Source organism: Sceloporus undulatus, chromosome 3, assembly GCF_019175285.1.
Source record: "Sceloporus undulatus isolate JIND9_A2432 ecotype Alabama chromosome 3, SceUnd_v1.1, whole genome shotgun sequence".
NCBI lineage: Eukaryota > Metazoa > Chordata > Lepidosauria > Squamata > Phrynosomatidae > Sceloporus > Sceloporus undulatus.
Window position 1 is genome coordinate 140722760 of NC_056524.1, and position 16055 is coordinate 140738814.

Below are 16055 nucleotides of genomic sequence, written 5' to 3' on the forward strand. Positions count from 1 at the left end.
CCCCCCCCCCCCCCCCAGTACTCGCAGAGGAATTAAAATTGCAGAGGTACTGAAACATCTTTATCTAACCAGCAATTTAATTGCAGGGAAATCACATTTTCTTCTATTCTTACATTTTACTGCTCGGAAATTAATTCTTCCCTTCCTTAGCAACCCAGGCTCTGTAGTTGAAACTGACACAAAGAATCTGCTTATACAAACACATGAGGATCCATTGGTTAGTACTGGTCATACCAACAATGATGAGCAATACACATTTTTAATTTTTAAAATTTTATTTATATTCCAGCTTTCTTCCAATAAGGGGTACATAGTGTTGTGTTCTGAACACCAGTGGTGCTCAGAGCGATGGTCCATGGACCAGTGGGTGCCCAGAAGTCATCAGTTGCTGTTCTTTGGAGAGTCTCCATGAAGGAAAGAAAACTGTAGTTTATGGACTCAGAAATGACACCGGTCCCTGGCATATTGGCATGGGGAAAGTTGCCATCTTCATATTAGATAGATGGCATGGCAGGAGTTTAGTTCATGTATACTTGAAATACTTACACCTTAATGCTAGTATACAGAATTTAATAAAATACTCACGCCACCAACTATCTTAGTTTATTTCTGGCACAGTGCTTATTCAGTGTTTTCTTGCTCTGTGAAGCTTTGAAAACACACAGTCCCATCATAGACAGGTAAGGACTGTTGCATGTTCTCTAAGGCGGGTTACACACCGCCATAAGGGATGTCCTTAGGACGTCCCATTTTGAAAAAGGGGCGTCTCTTCCAGATGCCCCTTACCCTATCATGGACAGAGTCCGTGACAAATGGCGGCGGCTGTTCCACACGGCTGCTGCCATATTGATGTAGCGGACGCTGTGCGTCCGCACGTCGTGCCCTGGAAGTGACACCGTGAGTGCGTGACTAGTGCCTCGCGACGTCTTTTCCGGGGCTCAGGAAGGTGATTTCCGCGCTCCTTCCTCGGAACATCCGGGAGTTGCGCGGTTTGGCCGCTGCGGCTCCCAGACGCAAGTGGCGGCGGGAGACCGCCGCAATCCGGCGGTATGTAACCTGTCAAAGATCCCTTAACAGGAAATATTAGGGCAGCACAAGTGGCAAGCTATGTTCACTGGCAAGCTATATATCTTTGAATCACAATGCTTAACAGCCCTTTCCAGCCAGACTACCATTTGGGGCTTATGTGGGTCACAATCCAAGGCATCAGGAGGACACCAGGCTGCTTCCTTCTATACTAGCAATTTGCCCAGCATCTGCTACATGAAGTATTGTATTTTAAGGCTTTACTGCACTGCAGTCACACTTGTCAGGAATTGTACCTGCTTGTACTCACCGCATCACCACACATCTTCACAATCACGCAACTGCTGCCATCGTGCTGTCTTCTGACACCTGCTTAACCCATGCCTTTGCCCTACCCATCATGTCTTTCATTTTTAATTTTTAAATCCCCCCCCCCACTTTTTCCACATAATTTTGGAGCTTCTCTATTATGATTTAATTTGTTTTGCTTTTTTAAAGAGAAGAAATAAGGGGGAAAGGTAATCAGGTTGGTTGGAAATAGTGAGGGGGAAGAGGAGTGGATACTCACACCCCATGACTGCAAGTAATATGACTGCCCTGGCAGTGATGTTTCGCACCCAAGGGCTTGCACCTAGGGGCTTGCATATGGGAGCTCATTTACAGGTTCCCCTTGTGAATGAAAAGGGAAACCCTAATCATGGTTGGGGAAAACAGCAGCTACAAGTTGGAGGTCATGTGGTGAGAGGTATATATCGCTAAAGCTGCTCTTTTTCCAGATCTAATCATGGTTTAAAAACCACAAGTAGTAATCTCCTAAACCATAGCACTAACCTATGATTCTTCTTCATCCATGGACCTGTGGCCAATAAAACACAATGTGCTTCTTTCCTTTGTGCCCCTTCACCAAAGACTATCTCATGATAAAACAGGAGTGGAAAAGGAGAGAGGGAGGAAGGGAACACACTTGCACAATAACAACTTTAAGTGGTCAAGATGTACAGCACAGTATGACAATTTGAATAGTACTACCTGCTGCATGCCTTGTAATGTTTGCTGCAAGAACTGCAGCTGTTGGTCCTTGGTCAGGCTTTCTTCAGTTCGAAACAGTTGCCCTTTCTCCTGCTTTAGGAGTTCCACCTCATTTCGGTACGCATCCAGTTGCCACCGGAGGCTGTCGTTTTCCTCCTTAAGTGCATATGCTTGAGCAACTAATGCTGAGAGAAGGAAAACAGTCTGGTAATTAATATGAAGGGAAACACATGCAGCAGATAACATGCTGGGTTAAACAGAACAAATAAGACATCTCTGTGTGGCAGCTGCTTCTAATAGAAAAAATTAAAGTGGTTGCTCCCTTGGGAACACTTTTAGTATGTTGCTTCTCTAACAGAACAGCAATCGTCTACCTAGACCAACCTTCTACAGAAATTCCTTTGCTTGGTACTCTAGCAGATAATCTTACAAAAGCCAATTTAGCACAACAAGGCACAGGTTCAATTCTGGAATCACAAAGTAAACATAATTTGTGCTAGCAAATAGTATAGAACCCAAATAATCCTGGTTTGAGCTCTCAAACATAAACCATGGCTTTTGGAGGTATTGGACGGATTTCATTTTTTTTGTTTTTACCACTCACCTTCATATACTGATTTCCACTCCCATAGTTCAACTTCATATACTCTTAATCCCTTAGTTGGTGCAGCAAGGGCATTCAAATAGCATCTCAATTTATAGTTAATACAACACAGAGTTTACAAACCAGCCTCAAAGCTTCCTTAACTATGATGACATGATGTCTGAATGGAGTGGGAGAGTTCTGGATGCAAAAAGGATAGAGTAAACAAAACAAATGGCCACCAAGGAAGTTTCCGAGCCAAGTAAAAAGCTCTGGGGAAAAGATGATCTAAATTGAAGAAAAATTCTCTACTAATTCTAAACAAGTCAATTCAGCTAGTGAAACAGAAGCCAGACCTTGGAGGTCTCTCCCACTGTTACATAAAAGCTTGTTCTATGTCTTCTGAAGTGCAGTGTAAGACCTGATCAGTGTTAATTTGAGAAGCAAGGGCACTTCTGTCACATATCAAATGATACTACAAAGTACATACTTTTTTCCTCCAAAGAAACTGTATCTACCTAAGAAAACATAACACATGAAAACTCTCTGCCCTCTTCATTTTCTTCCCATTAAATTGACATGCCACTTCAGTATAACTATACCTTGATTTTACAAAATAAAGACCTATTTCCAATGCTAGACCTGGAGGAGTAAGGAAGTCTTCATAATCCTCATTTACTGGACTAATTATAAAATCAGTCATAGAATAACCCATAGAACAGGCAATCTTATATTCCTTTCTAAAATAAAGGCAAATAAAATAAAATAATAAAATAAAATAAAATAAAAGCAATCGAAGTTCTTTGTTTTCAAACCTGATTTGGGATTTTGCTATTCTCATAATAAGTAGCAATAGCAATAGCAAGTACATTTCTATACCGCTTATCAGTGCACTCCCTAAGTGGTTTACAATGTGTAAGCCAATTGCCCCCCAAGAAGCTGAGTACTCATTTTAGTGACCTCAGAAGGACACAAGACTAAGTCGAGCTTCAGCCCTTTGCTTGTATTGAACTCGCAACCTTGCAGTTTGTGAGTGAGTGGCTGCAGTACAGGCATTTAGCCACTGCACCACCAAATGTTTTGAACTCCACCTTAATTTAAAGATGAGCTTACATTACTTTGTAAAACCATTCCAAGTTCTAGTTTTTTGTCTTAAAGACCTTAAAAGGGGGCTTCTAATTTAAAAAAGAAGAAAGGAAAACAAGAAGACACATAGCTAGATGTTAACTTTGACATGTTTTTCCAAAAATTTTAATATACCAAGAAGATTCAAATGCTGTAGTGAATTAAGTTATTCACATCAGAGGTAATAACAATAGGTAAAAATAATACAAATAAATATTAGTATGAGCCATACTTAAAGTAGGCCCTCTGAAATAAATGGGACTCAGGTTAGTCATAGAATATCAGAGTCGTCATCCAGTCAAACCCCTTGCCATGCAGGAAAACACTATCAAAACAGTAAGGTTACATTGCTCTCAATGGATCTATATATGCTTTAGTTTAAATCCAATTCATTTTTAGAAATGTAAAGCTCAGGCTCTTCTCTGGGGTGGCAGGCTTATTTTATGGAGCTGCTGGAAGAACAACAGACCTACATAATCTTGTTCTGTCCCTTGCTTCAACCACTATGGGAGTAGGTAGGAGTACGTGAAGGCAAACTATGGGAAGTTGTTGAACCATGGGCATGGATATGAATGCCACATATGAATAATGCAGCTTGCAGTGTGACTCTGCACAGTGCACAGGCACTAGCATTCTTAGAGCACAGCATTCACATCCTCCAGAGGTAACATCAGAGGACATGCAGGTGTTGTAATGGCCAAATCCCCATGTTATGCCATTTCTTCCATGTTGCAGTTTCAGTTCTACACACAACATAATTCTCTGGCCCATTTGATAATTCAGAACTACTGTACCTGTACAGACATCCATGTACAATTACAAATGTATTTTGAAATTCTACTGCTTCTCAAAAACAGCTCATTTTGTGGATTAGGAAGAAGCTGATTTTAAGAAATACAAGTTCAAAACCAATCTGGGTATGCATTGGGACTTTGGTATCCATTGGATTTTGGTTCAGGACTCCCCATAGTTACCAAAATCCATGGGTACTCAAGTTCCATTATATACAGTGGGGTAGTAAAATGAGATTCCTTATATAAAATAGCAAAATCAAGGTTTGATCAAGGTGTGTGAATACAGTTGTCCCTCCATATTTGCTAGGGTTAGGGGAACAAGACCCCCGTGAATATGGAAAAACTGCAAATAACAAAAACACCATGTTTTTACCGGAGAGGACACCTCTCTAGGAATCTCTAGCTCCTCCAGTGCAACTCTGTGGTCAATGTCCAACATACACTGACCATAGAATGGCACTGGAGTAGCTACAAACGGTCTTTCAGTGCAACCTTTAGTTAAAGTTGACCACAGAGTTGCACTGGAGGACCTAGACAGTCCTAGAGAGAACATATTAATGAAATCCGTGAATAATCAAATCTGCAAATATCAAAGCCGCAAATATGGAGGGATGACTGTACTATCAAACTGGATGGCTGAACCCATGGAGGCAGAATGCAGATAAAGAAGGCTGAGTACAGATATAATAATATGAGTCTAGAATGTTAAATTTCATGATGTGCATATTAATTCTAATGAGATATTTATAACAAAACCCATACATTTAGGACAACGCCATTTGCCCTCTTCTCATAACCCCTTGATCCCTTTAAGCTTTAGAATCTCATCTATATAAGGCCTAGAATGTGACACCTCCCCCCCCCCCGCAATGGGAGATTTCCCCTATGGATTCCCCCTGGTCCCAGCCTTCAGATTATCTTTAGATAGATAAAACAGAACAAAATGATATGAAATGCAAATGCTTGGAAACGTGTTGGCACTACAGAAGCATTACTGCATTAGTAGCACTGAAAGACACTTAAGTCATTTCCTTAGGAAGCTCCATTTGGCCCCTTTTCAATTTAGAATGGCAGTTTTATTATCATAACTGATAGCAGGTGTTTGTGGAGAAATCGATTAGTATGCAGGGATGGAAATTACATTTAGCAAATGAATTGCACCGTCTGCAGTGTAGACTGAAATTTGTGTAGCAAAATGCAGGAAGCTATAAAGCAACATTATTTAAATAAATTATTTGAGCATAAATATAGACAGGGATGGAAAGTGCATTATCTAGCATTTTGGGGACATCATTATAATCCAGTGGGCTAACTTTCTTCTTACCTCATCTAGTAAGAACAAGGGCTGCTTGGCTTAGCAAATATTTGACAGAATTTATTCTAGGACTGTGATAAAATCATATCATTGTGAAGTAGCTTTAATTAAATTCATAACCACAACCCACTCTTGTGCATTTGTAACAAAGGGCAAATTATTGATTTGCACTACTGATTATATAATTTTCATATTCAGTGTTATGGAATCTTTAATTGCTGTTTGACACGAGCAATATAGTTATATTTATAGATGGTATGAACTTCAAAAGTTGACTGAACATACTGGAAAAACATCTGTCTCTCCATGTAAAGCAGGAAGGTTAAATATATACTATATTTGTTAATCAAGTCTTCTACTGACTGACAAATTGGGAAAGCTTAATAGTAAGGCTTGGAAGGGAAGGAAAAGGTCATTGGAAGCTGATGCAGGAGGGATAGTCAATCCAGTTATTGTGGGATGAAGCCTCCCCCAACTGCTCAGATCATAGGCTGCTGGTAGGAAGGTTAAACTATCCAAGGATAATACCTGAGAGAAAAGATAGAGGAGGGAAAGAGGTACAGAAACAATCTTGAGACATTGCTTCTAACGTCTACTCAGGACAGCCCAGGAAACAATGGCCATAGAACAAAAAAGATTGTTGGAGTGGGCCAAGCGCAGCCATGGGCCACAAGCAGTCCCCATACCTGGTTAGTGACTCCCTGGGCCCCCAAACTTTAAAAATGTGCCATCACATGTCCTATAGCAGGCACAGGGGCATTTCTGCCACATTTTTGGCCATCTCTGGGGCATATTAGGCCACAGATAGAGCTTTTGAAAAAATAGGAATTGAACAGAAAATTTCTTCTAGGTCACTTCCTGTTATTAAAAATGCATCTCCGGGGCATAATGTGGCCCAAGGGAGCCCAAAATATAGCAAAATCATACCACACAATGCCAAAGAGTTGAGAGGAGTTGTGTTTTGTTTTGTTTTTTGTCTGCAGGTTGAGTGCAGTGGGTAGGTGCATCACTTTTTTATGGGAGTGAAACAATATGGTCCATAGCCCACAGCAGTTGCCCACCCTGCTCTAGGCTTTTTCCTCATTCGAGCCACTTCCAGAGGCGGACAAAACATATGTTTACAGGGTAGTATTAATATTTATGCCTCATATCCTTAGTAAAACTACTTTCTGTCTGTCCCTAAAGGCTACTCCTTTCCTTTGCTTGACCTAGTTCAACTAAGAAATAAGCCAACAGTCTAAAGGACCTCCCACCCTTGATCAAGCCTCCCTGATCAATAGGTCAACATGTTTGCTCCATCTGTTCTGTGTTTCTTCCCTGGATGTGCTATTAAACCTAATCAATACCCTATAAAATTTGTTTTTCTGTGTTAAATAAACCTATTTTCCATATTAAATAAATTTATGGGGGAATATTCATTACTTATCTCTTTGCATCTTCTACACTTCCCCTACCATGAATAAGGGTTTAGTTTAGTAGTACTGTAGTGGATATGCTGTTAATCCCTGATCCAGTAATCCTGGGTACCTCCACCTAAAACTATCATGCAATTTTAAAAAAATCCCTTTTCTACCAGCCAGTATACACAATAACACAAACAGACAGTTGTGACATAGATATGGATCAATCATTTGGTTCCATACAGTGCAGCATTCATACTTTCATATATTAGCCAAAAAAAGGTCAAGTCCCAGTTCTCAACATAATTATTCAGAGGCAGCTGTGCTCAGGAAAGCCACCTGCCAAATAAGTGTGTACTGGATTGGCCCTTGGTATCCTCTGTGGTTTGGTTCCAGGACTCCCCTTGGAAACCAAAATCAGTGGATGCTCAAGTCCCATTATATACAATGACATAATAAAATGGTCTCCCTTATATAAAATGGCAAAATTAAGGTTTGCTTTTTGGAATTTATATGTTTTTGAAAAACTTTCAAACTGTGGATGGTTGGGTTTGTGGATACAGAATCTGTGGATAAGGAGGTCCAACTGTATTCAGTGTTTCTTGTATAAAAGATGTGACTCCTCTTTGATATCAAGTTTTCTATATTGTTTGTTTGTTGGTTTGTATGCCACAGCATTGAAGTCTTTGATACGCCATCTCCTTTACCGATTTATACAATCTCGACACAGGTTTACCACCTCAGAAAGAAAACTAGATTCTAGATCACCAGCTATTAGGAGGTGGAGGTCCTTGTTCAGCATCAACAAAACAGCACCAAAAAAAGCCCATAACATGGATCTGATACGTGGATAACACTTTCACCTGGAATGAACTGCCAGAAGAGATCCGACATACAGTATAACATCTTTGGAGGCCTTTAAGAAGGCAATAAAAACGGATCTCTTCAGGCAGGCATTGCCAAATTGACCTCCTTGGAATTTTCACTCTCCAGTTGGGAATTATTGTTTTTAATGCTATTTTAAGGTGGGAGGGAGATAGAGAATTGGATTTTAGGAAAACCAATACCCCTAGATATGTGGGAATGTACATGGAAAATTAACCAAAAGTTCACCAAATGCAACACATTAATAGAAAACTACTTAAAGGCATTCCACAGATGGTATTTAACATCCTCACGGCTCTCTAAGATGTCTAAGTATCATGACGGTAAATGCTGGAAATGTAAAGATAAAATAGGCACCATGTACCACAGTTGGTGGCAATGTACCCTAATTAAAAAATTCTGGCGAAGCATACACAAAGAAATGCAGAAAACATTACAAGTAAGCATCTTCCTCTTACCAGAGTTATTTCTATTAAATATAGTAGATATGATTCATTCTAAACTGAATCAGAATAAAATGAGTTTGGTTTTGTACATGATCTCTACAGCTCAAATAGTCCTGGCTAAATACTGGAAATCTAGTACAATTCCTTCTATAGAAGAATGGAAATTTAAACTTCTTGAATTCTGGAATATGGATAGGTTATCTATGTATGCAGCAGGGAAAACAATTCAAGAATACGAAAATAAATGGATGGTAGTGGAAAAATATATGGCAACTATGTGACAATACAGGTATCTAAAGATGAGAGCTGAAGTCCCGAATGTCCAAGATTTAAGGAATAAATTACTTACTATTCCATTTAGTTACTGTTATGGTTTGACAGGCCTACTGTATACTAAATTACGATTAGATAGTAGTATGTCTTACTTAGATTTTATTTTGGCCCGTTATAGACCGCCCCTTAGGGGCGGCCTGTAGGCACACCTTTTCCCGCCAGATCGGGGCCTCAGCGGCCAGAGCGGCAGCCGCTGAAGCCCTGATCCGCTGCTTTCCGGGCTGTGGGGAAGCGGCAAAAGGCCCCTTCCCCGCAGCCTGGAAAGGGGTGTCCTTGGGGCTTCAAGCCCCAAGGACACCCTGTGGTGGCGGGGAGAAGGAGAAAGGGGCCGTTTGGCCCCTTTCTCCTTTGGTCCGCTGGGCGCAGCTGTCTGAAGGCTGCGCCCAGCGGACCAAACCAGGAAGGAGCTCCGAAACGGAGCTCCTTCCGGGGTTGCAGAAAGGGCGCCCTAGGCGCCCTGCTGCGACCCCAATACGTCACAACGTATCGATGACGGCGGCCTTGTGCAGAAGCACTGCCCCGTATTAACCCTAGTATGCGCTCCACGTGTACTTTTAAGCCCGTGTGTAATGGGCCTTTATTTTTAAAAATAGGTTCATAGTGGTACTATTAAGTAAATATGTATTTTTCCCTTCCCCTCTTATTCCCCTTTCCTCTCCCCTCCTGTTGTTTCTTCCTCCCTTCACCCCCTTCTTTTTTCCCTCCTCCTATTATGTATGAATAGTTGTTATGTTTTTTTCTGTATATACATTTAAAACAATAAAAAAAAATTCTGATGATTGGAAGATCAGAAGGTTGGCAGTTCGAGGCCCGAGTGTGCATGATGGGGTGAGTTCCTGTCACTAGTCTCAGCTTCTACCAACCTAGCAGTTCGAAAGCATTCAAATGCAAGTAAATAAATAGGTGCCACTTCTCAGTGGGAAGATAACCACTTCCGGTGCAGGCATGCTGGCCACATTACCACCAGAGCAGTCCTCAGACAACGCTGGCTCTTTGGCTTAGAAACGGAGATAAGAACCACTCCCTACAGTCTGTTACGACTAGACATTCATGTCAAGGGACTACCTTTACTTAAGTATAGTCAATAAGGTTTCTTATTAAAAAGAAAAAGAAAAAAAAGAAATACACAGGAAGAGGGGGTTGGTTACCATCATATCTTGATGGAAAAAATCATGGCATGGAATTCCCCAGAATCTAGAGACTGTACAAGTATCATAGGAAGATATGTTTGAGACTCTTTCATATCACTTTCAGAAAAAAAATATATAAATCAGAAGATGAGAAAAGACTGTGAATATTGTAACCAGTGATGGTAGGAAAGTCATACTAATAGGAACATATAGCTAACACAGGTTACCCTGTGGGAATCAAAATATTTTAAAGAGCATTATTCTCCACTATTCCAATTCATTTGGCATACACAATTTCACAAGGGCTTAATTTTAGGGCTGCAGGAATGAGGAGAAGATTGACTGACTCACTCACAGAGGAGATTAGTAGTAAAAGGGCACGCATCAGGGTGTTTTAATGTGACATTTACCAGTTTTACTCAAGGGACAGGCTGAGACATCATAGTGGTGCATATCAAATAGCCGCATTGATCTGCAGTTATTTGATAAGCCCATGGGAAGTACATGAGCAGGTATGAATCTGAATCTTTGGTGTGAGCCACAGAACTAGGACTCTGCCACTGAATTATTCATGAGATAGTAGAGAGACCATCCAGATTTAATACTTCATTTAATGGTTTCCATCTATGAATAGCCATGTATGCACATTAGAACATCAGAACACACAAACAACAGTAAAATAATATTTGCAAGTGTTATACCAAAACTTGGTGAGAAAGAAAGACTGAGCAGATGTTAACCACACAGAGTATGAGAAAACAGCCAAAAAGAAATGTTCAGAAGTCAGCCTGCATAAATATTTATAGTGACTGCAAAGATGACATTGTAATATAGAATAGCAGTCAACAAAGGACACAGTGTCATAATGTCACGCAATATGGTGTCAGACAAGGCAATCAATCTACAGTGCCAAGATGAGTACCGCATGATGTACAACAATGGTTCAGAGATGTCCTGTCTAGGTACAAATGCTATATAGAAGATGAGGGACTACAAAAAGAAAAGAGAGTAAAGATGCTTTCCTAAATCCCCAGTTAATTCATACAGATAGCTATTATTTTGAATTAATTAGTATTTCATGATCATTTTTATACTGACTTATCCATTCTGCTATTTCACACATGCTGATTATTACAAGAATTGCAATTATAGATCTGAAGCCAAACATACTGGTGATCAGTTCATCATGTGAAATTTACCATCATATTCTAAACATCAATAATTTCCTTGCCAGTCTGTAATCTTATATTCAATACGCTATTATACTAGGTGTGATTCAATACAAGTCACGTGCTTTTCAATTATAATATCAGACCTTTACAAATGTTCATTTCAGGTTTAAATAAGCTTGTGTGGGTTGGGAATCAAAATGCTTTCCTCAGCCCTGGACTCCAGACATTATTAAACAAGATACAGATATATCCTGTTCAGATCATTCAAAGGTATCAACGTATATAGCAAACAATTGATGCATCTAGACTTTTTTTGGTCTCCTCTAAGTTGTAGCATGTTTTCAGACAGGGTCTTCCCCACCATCTGCTTTTTGAAACACACACACATCCATTGCTTCCAACTGTCCTGATCAGGGCAGGAAAGCCATGCCTACTTCTTTGCAGTCCCATTCTTTTCATCTGCTTTGAAAATGTTCTGATTTTCTCCTTCTGCTTTCATGAGTGCACTTTGGCCGGCCTGTGAGGCCAAAGCGAAGGCAGTACAAGGACTTTGTACTTTGCACTCTGTTAATTCAGCTGGGTAACAACCTGAGCTAAAGACAGGAAGATTAGGAGTGTTGTCCTTTCTAGTTAGAAGTAGGAATAGTACTGTACTTGCACCCATTTTGATATGAAAAAGTCTGTGTTCTGTGACTGCAAATTGCTTCCCAGCAAAAGGATAATACACAGAACTTTGTAAAAGGAGAGGGAAATAAAACAATACTTTCTTGAGAAGATTGTCTTTGAATTACAATACCCTCAGAACCCTGGGCTATCTCTCAACCAGACACAGACATCCCCCTTGGATGGATTTTAAATTCATGCTCCATCTCTGAGTTCCCTAAAATTGGTTCAATACTGCAGAGAAGAATTGCTTGCTTAGAAAATATCTCCCCACCCCATCATCAGCAATAACATATTGTATACCAATGGCATCTCTAGGGTTGGCATCACCCCAGTGTGGTAATTAATGGTGTCACCCGTATCAAACTCCTTCCATACCACTTTTTTGTATTAATGTTATTAATAATTAATATTAATAATAAATGATAATTCATTGAATGCAATAGTTGTGACATAAACAACTAGCAAAATTTAAACTATACCTTTAAATTACAAGATCATATGTACATCCTAAATGTATTTACATGCGCATAGTTTCATGTGGTTAAAATGAAAATTTGGTAAGATGTGATTTTTTTAATTTTAAAAAGAGTAAAAATGTTTTTTTAATTTAAAATATTCTAAAAATTGAAAATTGAATATGTTTTAAAATTAAAATTTGGGGCCTCTCCTTTCTTCTCCCATTGAGTCTCACCCAACATCTGTTCTAAAGTGTTCTCAGAAATAGCACCCTCTAGAATGGAACGGGGACGCAATTGGAACGCCCGGCGGCAAAGGTGGCGTTCCAGCATGAGATAAAATGGGGTTCTTGGCCCCATCACATTCTGTGTGTGCCCGCACGTGTGCACATTTTAGAATGCACTGGGCCCATTTTAGGGCCAGTGCGATAAACTTCCTTGTTTTCATCTGTACAGTACAATGTTGGAGGGTTTGCAATCCACCAACACTTGGTGATGCATGAGACTGAATATAAGACATCTACCCCAAAGACACTAGTTCCTGTCTGATCTTCAAAGCTAAAAAGTGTCAGTCCTGGTTAGTACTTGGATGGGAGACCACCAACAAATACTAGGTGCTGTGGGCTGTACTGCAGAAGAAGGAATTGACAAAACTACCTCTGGGTATACCTTGGTCAAGAAAACCCTATGTAATTCATGGGGTTGCCATACATCAGCAGGCATCTTGAAGGCATGTGCGTGCACACACACAACACTGGGTTGTGACTATGTCTACCATCTGTTGGGGATGCTTTGATTTAGATTTCCTGCATGGCAGAGGGTTGGACTGGATGGCCCTTGCGGTCTGTTCCCACTCTATGATTCTACGGCCGATTTATATAATCCACTTAAATTCTCTTAAAAATGCTACTTTCCCTGATGTCTTTGTTTCCTGCCCCAGTGGCGTGCTCCCATTATAGAAGTTACATTTGGAGAATGCTAGACATTTTTGGATAATAAAAATTACTCAACAAGATCTTTGTAAAGTATGGAAACATTCATCTCTCTATAATTAATATAATTTGCAACGGTTTGTTAAAAAAATGAGAGAGGGAAAGATTTCCCACATTTCTGGCATGATTTTTAAACAGTTTCTTTAAAAGGTTAATTCATCAGATGGTGATGTTTTATTCTTACCCAGAAATTGCATGAACGTTTTTCTCAAGTCCTCAAGTGCCATTAATCAAATGTAAAGTGCTTTGCCTCTCTTCAGCTGAGAAATGGAGCTGTTTGGGGCCATCTCATGAGGAGATTAATAATGGAGGAAGCAAAAAATAAAAATAAAATAAATGCTCATAGTGTATGTTGTTTTAATTATGATGTTTCTGTTGTCTTAAACCCATAACTCTCTAACTGTGAGGGGAGCTGTCATAAGGAGCTGTAAACATTTGCCGTGGGCGCATTTCTGGACCATTTAAATGGCATGTAGTCACTAGCCCCATTTTTCTAGATTGAAGCCAAATCCAAATCCTTGAGGATTCCCACTCCCCCTTTGAATGACACAATTCCCCCCTTATCTTAAACTCCATATGACACTCCCCACAGACCCAGTATCAAAATGGTTTGCCATGCAGATTTTGTCAAGGTGCTGTTTTAAAACCACCTGTCCAGACCACCCTGAAGCATGTCAAACTGGTGATGTTGTGGGATTTTATTATATTTTATCCAACCCATAGTTTGGGTGTATGTGTAAGCCTTCTCACCAGATCTTAGAAATAATGTGTTACACTGACTTTACTTGCAATGAATGACTTTGGGAGTAAGGTCACTACCAATTTTGTCACTTTTAAAAGTAGCATAACAATGGGGAATCATTAATCTTTTAGTCTGAGCGTAAAAAGTAATGTTCTTGCTATGCTCAAAAAGTCACTTTGGAGGAGAGTTATTTTGGAGGATTTGGGGCCAATTGTTTTTAAATCACCTAAAATGGAATGAGCCAGCAACAAGCAACTTTTTAAGCAACAAGCAAGGTTTGTTCCTTCAAGTCATTTTTGACTTATGGTGACCCTAAGGCAAACCTATCATAGGGTTTTCTTGGCAAATTTCTTCAGAGGGGGTTTGCCACTGCCATCCTCTGAGGCTGAGAGTGTGTAACTTGCCCAAGGTCACCCAGGGTTTTTTATGCGCAGGGTAGAGAGTTATAAAAAATAAAAGGAGGGGGTGAAGAAAAGAGTTAATTTTGGGTAGGAAGGTATAAAGACCCAAACAAAGGACTGAATGGAGATCGTATTGAAGAATAAAGGCAAAATTATCCACTAATTTAAGTCATGATGGTAGAGAATCCTTACAGGTTTCAAGAGCTGATCTCAAACATAGCTTTATGTTGTGGACCAAAGCTTTGCTGCTATTTTTCTTCCTCATTTCTATTACCACCTTCAGGAGAAAAGGCAAAAATGGCAAGACTCTTCTCAGTATGTATTTATTTAACATAAGGAGGGATGCTAGACCCTGGCACGATGCTCAAGTCTGCCTGAGATCAACTGCATTACTGTATTCTGGACTGATCATTTTGACCAGAGTTTGGAAAAATGTTCCCTTTTTTACTACAACTACTCAAATTCACTCAACCACAATGTGGTCAGACATCTTGGAGGATAGTGCAAGATGTAGTCCAAATGTTTACTGCTTGAAGATCTGATTCTTACTACTCCCATAGTCCTAGTTTCTAGTCTAGAATTTCTCAACTAAGGTTTCCTGGAACCCTGGGTTTGGTGACAGTTTATGACTCAAAATAAAATCTTATTTCCATCTGTATATATAATAATTTTTATGCAGGGATTCTCTGACACCTGGAAATTATTTCAAGGGTTTGTCCAAGCTAAAAAGATTGAGAAAGGCCATTTAATTTATTTATTAGTCCATTTAATTCTTCTTGCCCATGATCCAATTGTTACACTCTACAAACAGAGTGTTAGTTTAGACTACAATGCTAAACACACTTATCAGGGAGTAAGTAAAGAGGCATAAGATTGCACTGTTAATACAGTTTCAGAAAAGTCTGTTGTATGTGTTTATAAAATTGGCATCTCTCTCCTTTTGCCCTCTCATACAGGATAGAAAGACAAACCAAGTGCTGGGTACATGGTTGTCAAGAGCTAAAGGACATATTGTTAAAATGAGGAGCTTATACTAGCTGGAGAAAAATTATTCTGTTTCAGCTGCAATCTCTCTTTGCCTTCTACCACACAAGGGCCTTCACAGCAAAACAGGGACAGTGGGAGAACTGAGTTTTCTTCACAGACTGTAATGATTTTGTATATCCAGCCAATGACAGAAAAGCCCCTCACACTTTAAAAACACTTTTGCTTAATCACACATTTGTCCTGTTGCGGTCCCTTTTGAACACTAGCAGCAGAATATCTCCACTGCAAACTGCAGACTTACTGGTGTTCACCTCTTTTTCATACTAAATTTCCTTTTTGGGGCAGCCTCCAGAGAATCAAATATCTGAGATCTTTGAAGTGCCAAAAGTTTCCTCAGTGTAATTGTAAACCCAGTGGTAAGATGAAGATTATTTCTACTAATTATTGTGAACTCTAGTCTGAAAGTGGAATCTCACAGAATCTATTATATTGGAATTCAGCAAGTCTAGAGATCAGACACCTTTATATGGGACAATTTAATGGTGCCAAATCTGGAGCAATTTGGAGAATGTGG

At 39.8% G+C, this 16055-nt stretch overlaps 1 protein-coding gene across 7 annotated transcripts in view; it reads right to left on the minus strand.

Moving 5' to 3' along the window:
* ENOX1 (ecto-NOX disulfide-thiol exchanger 1) overlaps positions 1-16055 on the minus strand; it is a 359770-nt gene that overhangs the window by 57648 nt on the left and 286067 nt on the right. For all 7 annotated transcript variants that reach the window (XM_042460210.1, XM_042460212.1, XM_042460215.1 and 4 more), the window contains one exon: positions 2056-2240. In XM_042460210.1, the coding sequence (XP_042316144.1) occupies positions 2056-2240 (185 nt within the window). The remainder of the gene's footprint in view (positions 1-2055; positions 2241-16055) is intronic.